Source organism: Carcharodon carcharias, chromosome 17, assembly GCF_017639515.1.
Source record: "Carcharodon carcharias isolate sCarCar2 chromosome 17, sCarCar2.pri, whole genome shotgun sequence".
Taxonomy (NCBI): Eukaryota; Metazoa; Chordata; class Chondrichthyes; order Lamniformes; family Lamnidae; genus Carcharodon; species Carcharodon carcharias.
In genome coordinates, this window is record NC_054483.1 from 38,508,753 (window position 1) to 38,527,939 (window position 19,187).

Below are 19,187 nucleotides of genomic sequence, written 5' to 3' on the forward strand. Positions count from 1 at the left end.
TTAACTAAATAATGCCCTTCACTTGTACATCCTAACAATATAATTAATGTACCATTAACTAGGAAGGCTAGAGAGTTGGGAATGATAGGTGAAGGCAGACAAGCTCAGCACAGCTTTTGGGTTACCTTCTGCAGGAAAGAAAGAAAGTTCACTGGTGATGTTCTTGTCAGGTGTTTAGAGAATGTGCCTGTAGGATTAGTTGGCATGCAGTGTGTTAAGATGTGAAGTTCGGAGAAGGGTTGTAATAGTGGTGAGGTGTGAATATGAGAGAATGGAGGTAAAGTGTAATGCAGTAATTGTAGGAGAGTGGAAAGAGGCATTGTGAGCAGTAAGACAAAGATGTGGGGAATGTGAGCACATTCGTACCTTATTAACACTGGTAAGGCCATTGAACTTTTCCAGCATTGATACCGTTTCCTGAAAGCTAGATCCCTGGCATTAACCCCTCTGATTTTATGCCTGGATCAAGGCCCCAAAGTAGTATCTGAGAACCTGGATGCTCTGTTTGGAGCTCCCAGCCATTTCTCTCTTCAGAACAGTTCTGAGCTGATTGAGTGTATCATACGTTTATAGGTTCTAGCTGCCTTTTAATGCTGTAACAGATTCCCAATTTCCAGCCCCCTCAAACTGGTGTGCAGCTAATCACAAACACAGGTAATATTGGTCACATGCTGCCATCATTTGAATGAGGTCCCAGCATCAATTTCATATGGGCCTTGAATACCTGTTTTTAAGTGTGATCAAATGATGGTCCAGTATGTTCCTACTTTCTGTGAGCAACATGGAGGCGACCCACTAGTGTTGATATAAATGATGACTCAAATCATGACACTAGAACTAAAGTGTAGGTAGAAAATATATGGCATATACAGGATTTTTAAAACTTAATATGTACCAGAATATTTATTTGGTGCAGAAATCCATTTGCAACGTACATATTGTGGTGATCTTTGAGCTGAAAGCAATGCAGTAAGGAAAATTTATAATTTCTTTAAAATATCTACAGAATCTGTAATAAGAAATACTTGTCCATGTGACCTGGTGACCTTTGACCTGGTAGCTGTACCAACAGGAAGGAAATAAAAATACAAAGCAGCCGTGTGGCCAGACACACAAGACAGACAAAGATGCTGCTGCTGAAACAAAACAAAGGAGAGCTACAGCAGTGGGGGAACAAATGGCACATTTACAAGGAATTGTATGTATGTTAAACAGGACAGAAAGCTGAAGACAGGGTTAGAGCAGGGAGTGCCAATTAGACAATTTTACTGCTGGTGCTTCAGTTTTGCCAGAGGTGACCAGTCCATTTAACAGGGTTTATTAAAGAGCTCAGATAAAGGAGTCTCTGGGAATCTGCACTATCAAGACTATCGTGAACCTAGCTAAGGAGGTTCTGCAGGAGTGTGCGTTTTTGTGATGACTGTCTCCGGGGACCTCGGATGGAACATGACTGCCAGTGAACACAACTCGGTGCCGAATGAATTGAATGGGCAAAGGCCGATTGAGAGAACCTTGGGGCTCTGTGTGGTGCCACATGTCTTCGGGGAGTGATGTGGGTGCTTGTGGTTTTGTAAGACATATCTTTGTGTATCTATCACTAATTAAAGTGAAATGTACCACTTTATTCAAAGCCTGTTAATTTATGTTGATTCTGATTCATGTTAAAATAAAAGTTACAAAAAGTGAAATCTTGTTGGTAATGACTTCATTTGGGGGTCATTCAGTAAATTTGGTTATTTCGTTTATGGTTCCCCCACGGAGATCAGAACAATTTATTTAGATGAGTTGCTCTTGCAGAGAGTGGACACAACAGGCCAAATGTCTTCCTTCTGTACTTAAACTGTTCTATGATTCTATAATATATATGATAAACTGTAATTAATATGTGAATTAAATAAAAATAGAATATTTTGTATGTACATTATGTATGTCACTGTGTTTTCCTTCCCGAAGGTGCAGTATAATACGTTTAAATAATCTGAGCCATTGGTTGTGTTAACCATGTGACTTGATCTGTTTTTGTTTGTAGTTTAAATGCTGTGGTGCAGAGGATTTCACAGACTGGTCAACGAATATATACCATAATTGTGAAGGACGTGCAATTGGGCCACTTGCTTGTGGTGTACCTTACTCATGCTGTATACGTAATAAGGTATGAACTGCCATTCTCTGGTGTAATTTCTATCTAGATGCAAAAGTGTATCTTTGATTACCATTCAATGGGATACAAAAGGAGAACAAAAAGGGAGAAAAAGGTGGGAACGAAGTGAGTGCAGGGAAAGGAGACAGGGAACAGAGGGGGAAAGGAGGAGGGAAGAAAGGAAAAGGGGGAGAGGATGGGAGAAGATAAGGGTGGGGTAATGTAAAGATGAAAGGTGAAAAGCAGAAGAAGAGAGGAGATAATATGGAGAGGAGCGTGGATAGGATAGACAGGGAGAAGACAGGGAGATGGACTGGGTGAGATGCGAAGAAGAGACAATGGGGGGAAAGAGTAGAGGAATGGTGAAAAGGGATCATGTGGGTGGGGAAGAGGGCAGAAAGAGTGAAGATGAGGGAACGAGGGAAGACAACCAGGAATTAGGTGAGGCAAGGAGAGGAGGGGTGAGGGTGGGAATAGGAACAGGAGTAGACCATTCAGCTTGTCGAGCCTACTCCGCCATTCACTTAGATCATGGCTGATCGTTTACCTCAACGCCACTTTCCCGTGCTATCTCCATACCCCTTGATGTCTCCAGAAATCTATCAATTTCTGTCTTGAACATGCTCAATGATTGAGCTACTACAAACCTCTGGAGTAGAGAATTTCAAAGGTTCACCACTCTGAGTGAAGAAATTCCTCCTCATCTCAGTCTTAAATGACCTAGTCCTTATTCTGAGACTATGCTCCCTGGTTCTAGACTCATCAGCCAGGGGAAACATCCTACCTACATTCATCTTGTCTCACCTGTAAGAATTTTGTAAGTTTTAATGAGATCACCTCTCATTCTTTGAAACTCTGCAGAATATAGATCCAGTTTCCTCAGTCTCTGCTTATAAGACAAACCTGCCATATTTCATTACCCACTCTGACGAAACTGTGACTCCAGGCATGTGGTTGACTCCTGACTGCCCTCTGAAACGGTCTAGCGAGCCACTCAGCTGTACCAAAATGCTGCAGATAAGCCAATTAATAATGAAATTGAATAGACCATCCAGCATTGACCTAGGGACCAGAAATGACAGAAACGCTCCCTGCCCAGTCAACACTGCTCAGTCCTCCTAGTGAACATTTGGGGACTTGTGCCAAAATTGCATCCCACAGATTAGCCAAGCAATACCCTGACATAGTCATACTCACAAAATCATACTTTACAGCCAACGTCCCAGACTCCTGCATTATTATCCCTGGGTATGTCCAGCCCCACCAGCAGGGCAGATCCACCAGATGCGGCGGTCAGCACGGTGGCATATCAGAATGAGGTAGTAGCCCTGGGAGACCTCATTATTGACTTCAGACCCCATGAAGTCTCATGTCATCAGGTCAAACATGGATCAGGAAACTCAACAGATGAATCTGTACTCCTCCATGTTGAACACCATTTAGAAGAAGCACTAGGGGTGGCAAGGTCATAAAATAAATACTGTATGGGGGAACTTCGATACCCATCACCTAGAGTAGCTCGGTAGCACCACTGCTGACCAAGGCGGTGGAGTCCTGAAGGACATTGCTGCTAGACCAGCCCAGTGACAGATGGTGAGAGCGCCAACAAAAGGCTTCACACTGAGGGACACCCTCCAGCCTGTTGTGAGGCAAAGCCACCATGCTAAATGGGATAGATGCAGGACAGATGTAGCAGCTCAAAACTGGGCATCCATGACAAGCTGTGGGCCATCAGCAGTCATCAGAATTATATTCACCTACAATCTGTACCTTCATGGCACAGCATATCGCTCATTCTGTCATGACCATCAAGCCAGGGATCCAACCGTGGTTCAATGAGGAGTGCAGGAGTGCTACTAGGTACTCTAAAAATGAAGTGCCAACCTGGTGAAGCTACAACACAGGACTACAAACATGCTAAACAGCAAAAGCAGCATGAAATAGACAGAGCTAAGTGATTCCCCCAATCAACAGATCAGATAAAAGCTCTGCAGTCCTGCCACCTCCAGTCGGGTGAATGGTAGTGAACGGTTAAACTACAACTGGAGGAGGAGGCTCCAAAGACAGCCCCATCATTACTTCAGTGCAAAAGACAAGGCTAAAACATTTGCAACTATCTTCAGGTAAAAGTACCTTATAGATGATCCACCTTGGCCTCCTGTTAAGAACCCCAGCATCACAGGTGCCAGCTTTCAGCCCATTCGATTCGCTCTACAGGATATCAAATGGCTAAAGGCACTGATTATAGTGAAGGCTATGGGCCCAGACAACGTTCCAGCTATAGTACTGAAGACATGCTCCAGAGCTAGCTGCGCCTTTTACCAAGCTGTTCCAGTATAAGTGTCAACACTGACATCTACCTGACAATGTAGAAAATTGCTCAGGTATGTCCTATCCATAAAAAGCAGGACAAATCCAATCCAGCTGCGCCCCCCAACTCCCCAGTCTGCTCTCTATCAGCAAAGTGTTGGAAGGCGTCACTCACAGTCCTATCAAGCGGCACTAACACAGCAATAATCTGCTCACTAATGCTCAGTTTGGGTTCCATCAAGGCCACTCGGCTCAAGACCTCACTGCACCTTTGGTCCAAACATGGATGAATGAGCTGAATTACAGAGGTATGAGATAAGGTGAGAGTGATTGAACTTGACATCAAAGCAGCATTTGACTGAGTGTGGCAACAAAGAGCCCTAAAAAATTGAAATCAATGGGAATTGGAGAGAAAACTCTCCACTGGTTGCATACTTTGCACAAATGATGGTGGTTGTGGTTGTTGGAGGGTAATTATTCTGGGCCCAGGACATCATTGCATGAGCTCCTCAGGGTCATGTGATAGGCCCAACCATATTCAGTTCCTGCATCAATGAACTTCCCTCCAATATAACATCAGAAGTGAAATGTTCACCGATGATTGTGCGGCATTCAGTATCATTTGCAAGTCCTCAGATACCGAAGCAGTCCATATACACACGTAGCAAGACCTGGACCCCTTTCAGGTTTGGGCTGATAAGTGGCAAGTGGCATTTGCATCAGGCAATGACCATCTCCAGCAAGAGAAAATCTAACCATCACCCCTTGACATTCAGTGGCATTACTATCGCTGAATCCTCCACTATCCACACCCTTGGGGTTACCAAAAACTGAATTGGATTGTCGTTGGCATCCTTCCATCTATAGAAGGTGATGGACACACAGCAAACAGTCCATTTCAGCTGGAGTGTCTTCATATGACGTATCTTTGCTGATGGCTGAAGCGGCCATTGTGGGTTGTTGTTTCCATTGTGAACGTCCATTGCCAAGTTGCGTGGTAGTTCATGCCAGCCCTCAGGTGGTGTTGCCATTTTCCTCTGTGGTGACTCCCATGGGCCCGTCATATAAATACTGTGACAACAAGAGCAGGTCAGAGGCTGGAAATTCTGATAATTAATTCACCACCTGACTCACATAAACCTGTCCACCATCTGCAAAGCACAAGTTAGGAGTGTGATGGAATGCTCTCCATTTGACTAGATGAGTGCAGCTCCGACAACACTCGAAGCTCAACACAATCTAGGGCGAAGCAACTGTGGGGAGGCGATGGCGTAGTGGTATTCTCACTGGACTAGAAATCCAGAGGTAATGTTCTGGGTTCGAATTCTACCACAGCAGATGGTGGTATTTGAAGTCTAATTAAAAGTCTAATGATGAATCCACCTAGTTCACTAATGTCCTTCAGGGAAGAAAATCTGCTGTCCTTGCCTGGTCTGGCCTACATGTGACTCCAGACCCACAGCAATGTGGTTGGCTCTTAAATGCCCTCTGTACAAGGGCAGTTAAGGATGGGTAATAAATGCTGGCTTAGCCAGCAATGCCCACATCCCATGAATGAATTTTTTAAAAACCCTTTTCATTGGCACCCATCCAACTCTTTAAAAAAAATATTCACTAGCACACTCAGTACCCAACAGTTTTCCTGCATTTCTGTGGCAAATGTATCCTTCCCAAGGTGTGGTGCCCAGAACTGAATGCATTGCATAGGGTCTGTTCAAGTCTTTGTATAACTGAAATATAACTTCCTTATGTATTCCAACCCTCTAAAGATAAAGGCTAGAATTCCATTAGTTCTTTTGATTACTTTTGTACCTGTCCACTAGCTTTTTGTGACTTGTGTGTAAAAGAACATAGGACTTGGGAGCAGGAGTAGGCCATTCAGCCCTTTGAGTCTGCTCCACCATTTAATAAGATCGCAGTAGATCTGGTTGTGGTCTCAACTCCATTCTGCTCCCTGCACCCACCACCACCCCCTGCCGCCACCCCCCCCATTAAACTCTGACTCCCTTGTGCATCAAAAATCTGTCTAACTCAGCATTGAATAAATTCAAAGACGCATCCTCCACTGCTTTCTGGGGAAGAGAATTCCACAGACTAACGATCCTCTGAGAGAAAAAAAATTCTCCTCATCCCTGCCTTAAACGGTAGACGAAATATTCTTAAACTGTGTCCCCCAATTCTAGTCTTTCCCACAAGTGGAAACATTCACCCATTATCTACCCTGTCAGGCCCCCCCTGTCAGGTCCCCTCAGGATCTTATATGTTTCAGTGAGGTCACTTCTCATTCTTCTGAACTCCAATGGGTATAGGCTCAACCTGTTCAACCTTTTCTCATAGGATAAGCCTCTCATCCCAGAAATGAGTCTAGTGAACCTTCTCTGTACAGCTCCTAACACAATTATATTTGTTTTCAAATGAGACCAAAATTGTACACCGCATTCCAGATGTGGTCTCATCAAGACCCTGTGCAGCTGCAATAAAACTACATGGGCACCTTCGCTCTTTCACAATTTTTAGCCTCTTACAATTAAGAGAATATTCTGATTTGTTGTTCTTGGATTCCAAGTGAATGAATGCACACCTCCCTGATAATTAAGCATCATCTGCCACAATTTTGCCCACTCACGAAATGCTGATGTCCCTTTGTGATTTCCTGCTCTCATCCACACAACCTACTATACATACTAACTTAGTGTTGGCTGCAAACTTGGGCATATAAGTCTCTATTCCTTTGTTCAAGCCTTTGATGTATATTTGTTCCAAACTAAGCTGGAGTACGAAGCCTTGGGGAACTCTGCTTGTGTCACATGCAACCAATCAGAGTACATTTCCTTAATCCCTATACTCTGTCTCCTACATCTAACACATTTATCACCACATTTCCCAACCTCCAATTCCATTTGTCCTAATTTTTATGCAAACTCTCTTGTATGGAACTTTTAACAAATGTTTTCTGTAAGTCCATATGGACAATGTCAGGCACTGTCCTGACCACTTTATTCGTGATCACCTCAGAAAATTTGACTAGCATAAATCCATGATAATGCTCTTTGATTAGTTCACACATGTTCAAATGTTCAGTCACTCTGGCCCTGAGGATAGATTCCAGTAACTTCTCTTTACCATCTGTTTTTTGCTTATATTAAGTCATTAAGTTTCTTCTCTTGACTTCATTTAGGCTTCTATACACTGCAATTGTTTTGTCTTTTCCTCTACTATTGAAAATAGATACAAAGTACACATTTAATAAGTCAGACTCATCTTCATTTTCTGATTCCACCACCACCCACCCCGCACCACTGTCTCAGTCCTTCTGTTGCTGAAACCCTCACTACTCCCTTTTTACCTGGAGATTTGACTATTCCAACATTCTCTTAACTGGCCTCCCATCTTCTACCTCCCATAAATTTGAGAATATACAAAACTCTGCTCCCTGTTTCCCAATTCGCACCAAGTCCCATTCATTTATCACCCCTGTGCTCACTGATCTACACTGGGTCCCGAGCAATGCCTTGACCTTAAAATTCTCATCTTTGTTTTCAAATCCCTCCATGGTCTCACTCCTCCCTATCTCTGTAATCTGCTCCAGCCCCACAACACTTTGAGTTACTGCACTCCTCTATTTCTGGCCCCCAATATTTATCGCTCTGCCATTGATGGCCATGCCTTCAGCTGCCTGGGCCCTAAGCTCTGAAATTACCTCCTTAAACCTCTCTGCCTCACCTTCCTTCTAGGAGATGCTTCTTAAAACTTACCTCTGACCAGACTTTTGTTCAATTGCCCTTACTTCTCTTTGTGCACCTATGTCATAGTTTGGGCCAGATCTTCTGGTCAGTGGTGATGCTGGGGTGACCTATGCCAGAAATTAACAGTGGAATGATACTAGAGTAAGTATTGCGCTTTAAGCCCAAGCCTCTGATGCTGAGGTTAATGTCGGACACATTCTCGGAGAAACCTAGGCAGTACAAATTTGCCCATCAGAAGTTTAAAATTCTCAGGTAATCACCATATACTTGTGTGGATCAGGACTTCAAAAGGGCCCTGATACGCAACAGCAGTTGAACATTTCAACATTCACTGCTGCTGGCATCAGAAGATTTTTGTTTTATAATGCTCCTGTGAAGCGCTGTGGGACATTTTATTATGTTAAAGGCACTGTATAAATTAAGTTATTATATTGCTTGCATCTGGCTTTAATGTTTTTAACTTCCCATTTGCCAATCTCTCCACCTTAATATATGTATAAAAATTTTGCTGTTATGTTGTTAACTTGCAAGTTTTTTTGTTCATAATCTTTTTTTCACTTTTTATTACTTTTAGTATTGATTTATTACTTTTTATTGCTCTTCCAGCCTGCCTGATTATCACTTTTCCTTTCCTTTGTGTAAGCCTTTTTTTCAGTTTTAAACTCTTACTTTGTTTATTGACCATGGTTCCTCAACTGCACAAGTGGAACCTTTGCCTTTTAAGGGGTATGCACTGGTTTTGTATTGTACCAGTTACTTTTTTTTAATATTTAACTTGCATTCTTTGCATGTATATGTATTTGTTAACAGCTCAGCCCAGTTTACTGGAGGAAATTTATTTATCACCCCTTCAAAGTTTGCCTTACACAAATTTAAAATCTTGGGCTTGAATTTTACGTGCAGACAGAAAAGCTCTCTGCCCTTGAAAAAATGGCTCCAGAGGCCCAGGTCTGGAAGTCCTACCCTGGAACCTGGCCATTTTTGTGAAGGGGGGGTGGGTGCAGAACAGGAGCCAGCCGTGCTTCATGGAGGAAGTTGCACATGTTAAAGTGCAGCTGCTTTCAGTCTGATCTGATTTTTGCACGGCGGAAGTAGGAAATATGATGCGTGTAGATTAGACCTTGTAGGAGAGGGTCTAAATTTATCAGACTTCTTTAGAGAGCCATGGTACTCTTTTGGATTTGGTCTCCGAGCAGCTTTGGAAGAGATAAGGTGCTCTTTGGGAGCAATTAAATGCCCATTAGGATTGTTGAAAGTGAACATGCATATACATAAAAAGTGGATAAACTTATCGGAACTGTAACGCTCATTGGAGCTGTCAAAGGGCCCTGAAAGGCTTTTAAATCTCGCCCTTTAAATATTTGAAAAACTGCAGTCATGAAAAAAATCAGTACTTGCTATTTCATCCTGCTGACATAAGCCTGAGTGTTGCCATTTAGGATTAGTGCTGCATGACTGATTTCATAACCTTTCATTATCACAGTAGGGTGCCTGTCAGTTTATATTTGATTAACAGCTCCAAGTGGTTATAAAGTCTTTTAAGTGGGACCATGAGTAGTTCAATGAAGCATGTAGGAGCGCATGCCAGGAGCAGCACCAGGTGAAAATGAGGTGTCAACCCTGGTGAAGCTACAACACAGGACTAGTTGCATGCCAAACAGTATAATAGCAAGTGATAGACAGAGCTAAGCGATTCCACAACCAACGGTCTACAAGGCACAAATCAAGAGTCTGATGGAATACTTTCCAGTTGCATGAATGAGTGCAGCTCCAACAGCACTGAAGAAGCTTGACTCCATCCAGGACAAAGCAGCCCGCTTGATTGACACCTGATTCACAAACATTCACTCCCTCCATCACCGACGCACAGTGGCATCAGTGTGTACCATCTACAAGACGCACTGCAGGAACTCACCAAGACCCCATAGACAGCACCTTCCAAACCCACGACTACTACCATCTAGAAGGACAAGGGCAGCAGACAGATGGGGACACCACCACCTGGAAGTTCCCCTCTAACTCACTCACCACCCTGACTTGGAGCTATTTTGCCGTTCCTTCACTGTTGCTTGGTCAAAATCCTGGAACTCCCTCCCTAACAGCAGTGGTGTACCTGCACCACATGGACTGCAGCAGTTCAAGAAGGCAGCTTACCACCACCTTGAGGGCAATTGGGATGGGCAATAAATGCAGGCCTAGCCAGCGACACCCACATCCCATGCATGGGGAAAAAAAGCTTGTTCTTATAAGCGATTGAAAAAATTTAAATGAATTGAATGGGTTTTATCAGAGTTTTTATTTAAATAGTGAATTCATCAGTAGACACTTAAGAACTGTATTTAATCTCAGCGTGAGTCCCGAGATCTGCCCATGGTGGATACTGGATGAGTTGGCATAGAGGGTGTAAAGGCAAAGTATGGTGGGTGGAGGAGCATGGGTTGGCATAAGTTGGCACTAAGTTGGCATTGTGACTGTAAAGGGCCATGGATGTTTGTGAAGGGGCATAAGTTGGCATGAGGGCCTGTAGGGTTTGGATAGAGGGGCATAGGTTGGCATGAAGGTATGGGGAACCATTGGGTGGCTGGAGGGGCATGGGTTTGTATGAGGGACCATGTGATAGGTGGGGGCATGAGTTGGCATGGGTTGGCATGGATGGGGCATGTGGTGTGTGTGGGTGAGGTGAGTAGCTGTGAGGGCTGTTTTGGTTTGGATTTTTTTTTCTTCTCAGTGCAAGAGTACTGAGGTGGACATTTTTACCCAGCTAGCCTCTGCACCCATCAGCCTCTGTACTGCCTCCAAATTGTTTCTTAGGGAAGTGGATATAACTCCCATTTCACCCTGCCCCATCGGAATGAAGACTCTCCGGGGCACTTTTCCTGGGTTGAGTTTGCAGAGCTGGGCACTGTCCTGACCCTGTGCTCCCAACCTGGAAGTGAAAAATCAGCCCTTAGTTTCTGATTCTTGATTCTCCATTACAAACCTAATAACAAGCTCACTATGATCACTATTTGCAAGATGGCCCATTATACAGTCAGATTGTTAACTAATTGTGATTCATTTTGTATCACAAAATCCAGTATGGCCTTATCCCTTGTCAGTTCTAAAAGATATTGTTCCAGAAAGCAGTCCCAAATATATTCCAGAAATTTATTGGAAAATTGCAGCTATGAGGAAAGATTAAGTAAGCTAAGGTTTCTTTCCATAGAACAGAGGGAGCTAAGAGGTGATTTAATTGAGGTGTACAAAATGATAAGGGGCCTAGATAGAGTAGGCAAGAAAGATTTGTTTCCCCTTACTGGGTGTACAGATTTAAGGGGTTTTGTAGAAAGATTAGAGGGGATATTAGGAAAAATCTTTCCACCCAGAGGATGTTAAGTGTTTAGTATTTGTTGTCCAGATTGATGGTTGAGGCAGAAACCCACAACTCATTTGAAAGGTACTTGGATCTGCACCTGAAGTGCTGTAACCTGCAAGGCTATGGATTGGGTACTGGAAGGAGGGATTAGAATGGGCAGCTAGTTTTTCAGCCAGGACAAACATGATGGGCTGATTGGCCTTTCTGTGCTGTAACTTTTCTATGGTTCTGTGGGCAAAAGGAATGATGTCAACATCTAGGAGAGGGTGCAGAGGAGATTTACAAGAAGTATGCCAGTGATGAGGAACTATTTTTATTTGGAAAGATTAGACACACTTGGATTGTTCTCCTTAGAACTGAGACGACCAGGAGGTCATTAATAGGTATACTGGTATTCACAATTATGAAAGGGTGAAACTGTTTTCACTAAAAGGAGGATTATTATCAAGAGGATGAAAATTTAAGATAATTGGCAAAATGCTCAAAGGGGAGGTGAGAATTTTTTTAATGGAGCATGTTATGATCTGGAATGTACTGCCTGAAAGGGAAATATATTCAGAGGTAACTTTCAAAATGGAATTTGATAAATAGTTTAAAAGGAAAATTTTGCAGGGCTGTGGAGAAAGAGGAAGAGAATGGGATTAATTAGTTAGTTCTTTCAAATAGCTGCTACAGGCGTGAAGGGCCAAATGCCACTCTCGTATGCAGTTTGAATCTGTAAAGTGGGAACTTGCCTGAGTGTTGGCAAAGGGTGTTAGGGAAGATAGAAGATTATCTTCAGTAGCAGAATCTTTTTTGTGTATCAGCAGGGCATGAAGTGGGTCAGCTATACAATTGGATTTTCAGCAGGAGAGAGGGTGTATAATAGTTGTTTGTTATTTATTTTGTGCAGAGTTCAAGGTTTAGGGATATTTCTTTGCCTGTGCCATTTGATCGCTAAGGCCATTTTTGAGTAGCTTTTACACTTTTCTGTTGGTATTCCAGAATTGTTAGATATCTTGATATTCTTTGTTTTGCTGCTCATTTGATATGCTCAGATATGATTTGGCCAGAGTGGACTGGGAGCAGCTATTTTTAAGTAAATCTGCATCAGAGCAATGGGACTCATTCAAGAAGGAAATAGGAAGAGTACAGGGCTAACATATTCCAGTAAAGACAAAGGGTGGGACCAGCAAATCCAGGGAACTCTGGATGTCAAGGGATATACAGAATTGGATAAAGAGAAAAAGGGAGGCTTATTGGCAGATACTGAGGGCTCAAGACAGCAGAAGCCCTAGAGGAGTATAGGAATTAGGAGAGGAAAAAGGGGGCATGAAGAAACATTGGCAGGTAAAATAAAGGAAAATCCAAGTACATTAAGAGTAAGAGGGTAACTAGGGAAAGAGTAAGGCCCATTAAGGACCATAGTGGTAATTTGTGTGTGGAGCTGGAAGATGTAGGTGGGTTCTAAACGAATACTTTGTGTCAGTGTTCACAAGGGGAGGGACAATGTGGGTATGGAAATCAGGCAGAAGGACTGTGAGATAATTAAAGAAATTAGCCATAGAAAGGGAGGAGGTTCTAAGTGGTTTGGCAGGCTTAAAAGTGGATAAATCTCCATGCCTGGATGAAATGTATCCCAGGCTGTGAGTGAGGCAAGGGAGGAAATAATAGGGGCGCTGGCAATAATTTTCAATACCTCTCTGGCACAGGAAAGCTGCCAATGAGGTACCATTATTCAATAAGGGATGAAGAGATAAACCAGGGAACTACAGGCCAGTCAGCCAAACCTCAGTGGTGAGGAAAATATTGGAAGCAATTCTGAAGAACAGAATTAATCTACACTTGAAGAGGCACGGATTAATCAAGGACAGTCAGCATGGTTTTGAAGGGAAGGTCATATCTGACCAATTTGACTGAATTCTTCGAAGAGGTGACCAGGTGTGTAGATGAGGACAATGCATTTGACGTAGTCTACTTGGAGTTCAGCAAGGCTTTTGATAAAATCCCACATAGGAGACTGAAAACGAAGATAAGAGCCCATGGGATCCAAGGCAATTTGGCAAATTGGATCCAGAATTGGCTGAGTGGCAGGAAGCAGATGGTGTTGGTCGAGGGGTTCTTATGACTGGATGCCTGTGTCCAGTGGGGTTCTATAGGGATCGGTGTTAGGTCCCTTGCTGTTTTTGGTATATATAAACGATTTAGACTTGAATGTAAGAGGATTGATCAGTAAGTGAATGACACAAAAGTTAGTGGAGTGGTAAATGGTGAGGAGGATAGCCTTAGATTACAGGAGGATATGGGCGGCCTGGTCAGATGGGCTGATCAGTGGCAAATGGAATTTAATCCGGATAAGTGTGAGGTGATGCACTTGGGCAGGACAAACAAGGCACGGGAATACACGATGAATGGTAGGACTCTGGGAAGCACTGAGGATCCGAGGAACCTTGGTGTACATGTACACCAGTCTCTTAAGGTAGCGGGACAGGTAGATAAGGTGGTTAAGAAGGCATATGGGATACTTGCCTTTATTAGCCGAGGCATTGAATATAAGAGCAGGGAGGTTATGCTGAAACTTATAAAACGTCGGTTAGGCCACGGCTAGAGCATTGCGTGCAGTTCTGGAATCCACATTATAGGAAGAATGTGATTGCAGTAGAGAGAGTGCAGAAGAGATTTCCCAGGATGTTTCCCTGGAAGGGGCAGAAGGTTTAGAGGGGATGTGAGGAAGAATTTTTTCAGCCAGAGGCTAGTGGGAATTTGGAACTCACTGCCTGAAAGGATGGAAGAGGCAGAAACCCTCATAACATTTAGCAAGTATTTGGATGTACATTTGCGATGCCATAGCATACAAGGCTATGGGCCTAGTGCTGGAAAATTGGATTAGAATAGTTAGGTACTTGTTTGACTGGTGCAGACTCGATGGACCAAAGAGCTTTTTACTGTGCTGTAGACCTCTATGACTCTTTAAGTTAATATCACTATCACTTGATGATGTCTTCTGCACGAATGGTCCTTTGATTTTGTTGATAATATTGAATTTCTCATTTCACTTTGGTAGTAAGATACCCTGCACATTTTATTTGACTGAATCTTCTTGAATTACTTTGTCTACATTCTTCCAGAGGCAGACTTTTAAATCTTCCTTTAGGTGCTAATTTCATATAACATTATTTTAGGTAGTATTATGCTCACAATACCACCTGCACGTGCAATACTGTAACAATTTTTGCCAGCACTTGGCATTTATAATGTATAACAGATATATATTCGCCAACTAAAATTGCTCCTTTATCTGCTTCCAGTTCAAAACTATATTTTAGAAAAGCAGCATAGTTCATTGATGTTTATTGATAAACCTAGGAAAAGGGCCAACGTTGTAAAGAGTAGACAAAAATTGTGATAAATCAAGGAGTAGTGTTTGCAGTTTTGGAGATTGTAAGAGGAAGTGCAGGGAATACTGAGGGAGGAAGAGCGTTCCACAGTCGTAAGGTTCTGGGAAAGAAATTCTGAAAGAGTGAAATGAGAAGCATGAGAATAAACTTCAGAAAAACAGTGACCACAGCAAAATTGATTTTAAAATTGTAACAGTGTGACTTTAGGTGTAGAAATCAATTATTGGCCACTTGAGGATCTCTTCCTGCCACCTCTGGTATTTTACCGGAGCAGTGGGTATGTGCACATCATGTGGCACCCACCACATGGAAAGGGCTGGCCCTGCTTAATCACCACACCCACCCCCACCCCACACAGCCCCCTCCACAATTGCCTGCCTCAATGGTCCCAGCAAGCCCACCACTTAGCTGCTTTTCCAGCCTCCATCACTGCCCATGGTTGAGGACTGTCTGCTGTCCCAGCAGTGGCTACTGGTCCCGGTGGCGCTGCCAGCCTTCTTTTTTTTAATTCTTTCACGGGATGTGGGCTTTGCTGGCTGGGCAAGCATTTATTGCCCATCGCTAATTGCCCTTGAGAAAGTGGTGGTGAGCTGCCGTCTTGAACCTCTGCAGTCCATTTGGTGTAGGTACACCTACAGTGCTGTTAAGGTGAGCATTCCAGGATTTTGACTCAGCGACAGTGAAGGAACGGTGATATATTTCCAAGTCAGGATGGTGAGTGATTTGGAGGGGAACTTCCAGGTGGTAGTATTCCCATCTTTCTTCTGCCCTTGGCCTTCTGGATGGTAATGGTTATGTGTTTGGAAGGTGCTGTCGAAGGAGCTTTGGTGAATTACTGCAGTGCATCTTGTAGATGGTACACACTGCTGCCACTGTGTGTCGGTGGTGGAGGACGTGAATGTTTGTGGATGTGGTGCTTATCAAACAGGCTGCTTTGTCCTGGATGGTGTCAAGCTTCTTGAGTATTGTTGGAGCTGCACTCATCCAGGCAAGTGGGGAGTATTCCATCACACTCCTGACTTATACCTTGTAGATGGTGGACAGGCTTTGGGGAGTCAGGAGCTGGGTTACTTGTCGCACGATTCCTAGCCTCTGACCTAGCCACCGTATTTAAGTGGCTAGTCCAGTTCAGTTTCTGGTCTATGGTAACCCCCAGGTTGTTGATATTGGATGATTCGGTGATGGCAATGCCATTATACATCAAGGGACGGTGGTTGGATTCTCTCTTGTTGGAGATGGTCATTGCCTGCCATTTGTATGGTGTGAATATTTGTCACTTGTCAGCCCATGCCTGGATATTGTCCAGATCTTGCTGCATTTGGACATGAACTGCGTCAGCATCTAAGGAGTCGCGAAAGGTGCTGAACATCGTGCAATCATCGAACACACCCACTTCTGACCTCATGATGGAAGAAAACTCGTTGATGAAGCAGCTGGAGATGGTTGGGCTGAGGACACTACCCTGAGGAACTCCTGCAGTGATGTCCTGGAGCTGAGATGACTAACTTCCAACAGCCACAATCGTCTTCCTTTGTGCTGGGTATGACTCCAACCAGCGGAGAGTTTTCCCCCTAATTCCCATTGACTTCAGTTTTACTATGGCTCCTTGATGCCACACTTGGTCAAATGCGGTCTTGATGTCAAGAGCAGTCACTCTCACCTCACCTTGGGAGTTCAGCTCTTTTGTCCATGTTTGAACTAATGCTGTAATGAGGTCAGGAGTTGAGTGGCCCTGGTGGAACCCAGACTGGGCATTAGTCAACAGTTTATTGCTAAGCAAGTGCCGTTTGATAGCACTGTTGATGACCCCTTCCATTACTTTTTTGATGATGGAGAGTAGACTGATGGGGCGATAATTGTCCGGGTTGGATTTGTCCTGTTTTTTGTGTACAGGACATAACCTGGGCAATTTTCTACATGGCCAGGTGGATGCCAGTGTTCTAGCTGTACTGGAACAGCTTGGCTAGGGCTTGGCAAGATCTGAAGCACAAGTCTTCTGTATTACTGTTGGACTATTGTTAGGGCCCTTAGCCTTTGCAGTATCCGGTGCCTTCAGCCGTTTCTTGATATCACCTGGAGAGAATCAAATTGGCTGAAGACTGGCACATGTGATGCTGGGGACCTCCAGAGGAGGCTGAGATGGATCATCAACTCGGCACTTCTGGCTGAAGATTGTAACAAATGCTTCAGCTTTATTTTTTGCACTGGTGTGCTGGGCTCCTCCTTACCTGAAGATGGAGATATTTGTGGAGCGTCCTCCTTCTGTGAGTAGGTTAATTGTCCACCACCATTCATGACTGATGTGGCAAGACTGCAGAGCTTAGATTTGATCCGTTGGTTGTGGGATTGCTTATCCCTGTCTGTCACTTGCTGCTTATGTTGTTTGGCAGTCAAGTATTATGGCTCTACCAGGTTGACGCCTCATTTTTTAGGTATACCTGGCGCTGCTCCTGGCATGCCCTCCTGCACTGTTCATTGAACCAAGATTGATTCCCTGGCTTGATGGTAATGGTAGAGTGGTGTATATGCCAGGCATTGAGGTTACAGATTGTTTTTGAGTACAATTCTGCTGCCGCTGATGGCCCACAGCGCCTCATGGATGCCCAGCCTTGAGTTGCTCGATATGTTCGAAATCTATCCCATTTAGCACGTTGGTAGTGCCACAGAACACGATGGAGGGTATCCTCAATGTGAAGGCGGGACTTTGTCTCCACAATGACCGGGCGGTGATCACTCCTACCAATACTGTCATGGACAGATGCATCTGCGGCAGGCAGGTTGGTGAGGGTGAGGTCAAGTATGTTTTTCCCTCTTGTAGGTTCACTCACCACCTGCCCAGTTTAGCAGCTATGTCATTTAGGACTCGGTCAGTTCAGTCAGTAGTGATGCTACTGAGCCATTCTTGGTGATGGACATTGAAGTCCCCCACCCAGAGTACATTATGCACCCTTGCCACCCTCCGTGCTTTCTCCAAGTGATGTTCAACATGGAGGAGCACTGATTCGTCAGCTGAGGAAGGGCAGTATGTGGTAATCAGCAGGAGGTTTCCTTGTCATGTTTGACCTGATGCCATGAGACTTCATGGGGTCTGGAGTAGATGTTGAGGACTCCCAGGGCAACTCCCTCCCGACTGCATACCACTGTGCTGCCACCTCTGCTGGGCCTGTCCTGCCAGTGGGACAGGAGATACCCAGGGATGGTGATGGTGGTGTCTGGGACGTTATCTGTAAGGTATGATTCCGTGAGGATGACTATGTCAGGCTGCTGCTTGACTAGTCTGTGAGACAGCTTTCCCAATTTTGGCATTAGCTCCCGGATGTTTGTAAGGACAGTACTGAGATTGCCGTTGTTGTTTCTGGTGCCTAGGTCGATGCCAGGTGATCCGTCTGGTTTCATTCCTTTTTTGTGACTTTGTAGCGGTTTGTTACAACTGAGTGGCTTGCTCAGCCATTTCAGAGGGCATTTAAGAGTGAACCACATTGCTGTGGGCCTGGAGTCACGTATAGGCCAGACCAGGGAAGGATGACACATTTCCTTCCCTAATTGCACTATTAGTTAAGGAGTCAGTTACTGCAGTATGGAGAGATGATATCTTGGAAGGGGCATCGAATGACGCTTTGTGGGTAGAACTTAGGAATAAAAAAGGGGCAGCCACATTGTTAGGTGTTTATTATAGACCCCCCAGATAGCAGGAAATTGAGGAGCAAATATGTGCACAATTTGTGGAGGTGTGTCAAAACAATAATAATAGGATAATTATATTAGGTGCTTTCAACTTTTCCAACATTAATTGGGATAGACATAGTGTTAAGGGCTTGGATGGAGTGGATTTCTTGAAATGTGTACAGGAGAACTTTTTAGGTCAATATGTTCCAACAAGGGACGGCGCAGTGCTGGACCTAATTCTGGGAAATGCAGCCAGACAGGTGGCTGAGGTGGTGATGGGGGAGCATTTTAGTGATAGCGACCACGACATGGCACAATTTAAGCTTGTTATGGACAAAGAAATAGACAAGTTGCAAAAAAATGTTTTGGATTGGGGGAGAGCAGGTTTTAATAAATCAGGATCTGGCCAACGTAGACCGGGAACAGCTACTTGTGGGGAAATCTACAGTGGAGCAGTGGGGGGCGTTCAAAAAAGAAATGGGGAGGGTACAGGCTTAACATGTTCCCTCTAGGGTGATAGGAAGGAGTAGCAAGCCTAGAGAACCATGAATGATCAGAGATATTCAGGATACGATGAGAAGGAAAAGAGAGGC

The 19,187-nt window shown here is 44.0% G+C and overlaps 1 protein-coding gene across 3 annotated transcripts in view; it reads left to right on the forward strand.

Annotated features, from left to right (window-relative positions):
- tspan15 (tetraspanin 15) overlaps positions 1 to 19,187 on the forward strand; it is a 218,495-nt gene that overhangs the window by 115,222 nt on the left and 84,086 nt on the right. For all 3 annotated transcript variants that reach the window (XM_041209469.1, XM_041209470.1, XM_041209471.1), the window contains one exon: positions 2,030 to 2,152. In XM_041209469.1, the coding sequence (XP_041065403.1) occupies positions 2,030 to 2,152 (123 nt within the window). The remainder of the gene's footprint in view (positions 1 to 2,029; positions 2,153 to 19,187) is intronic.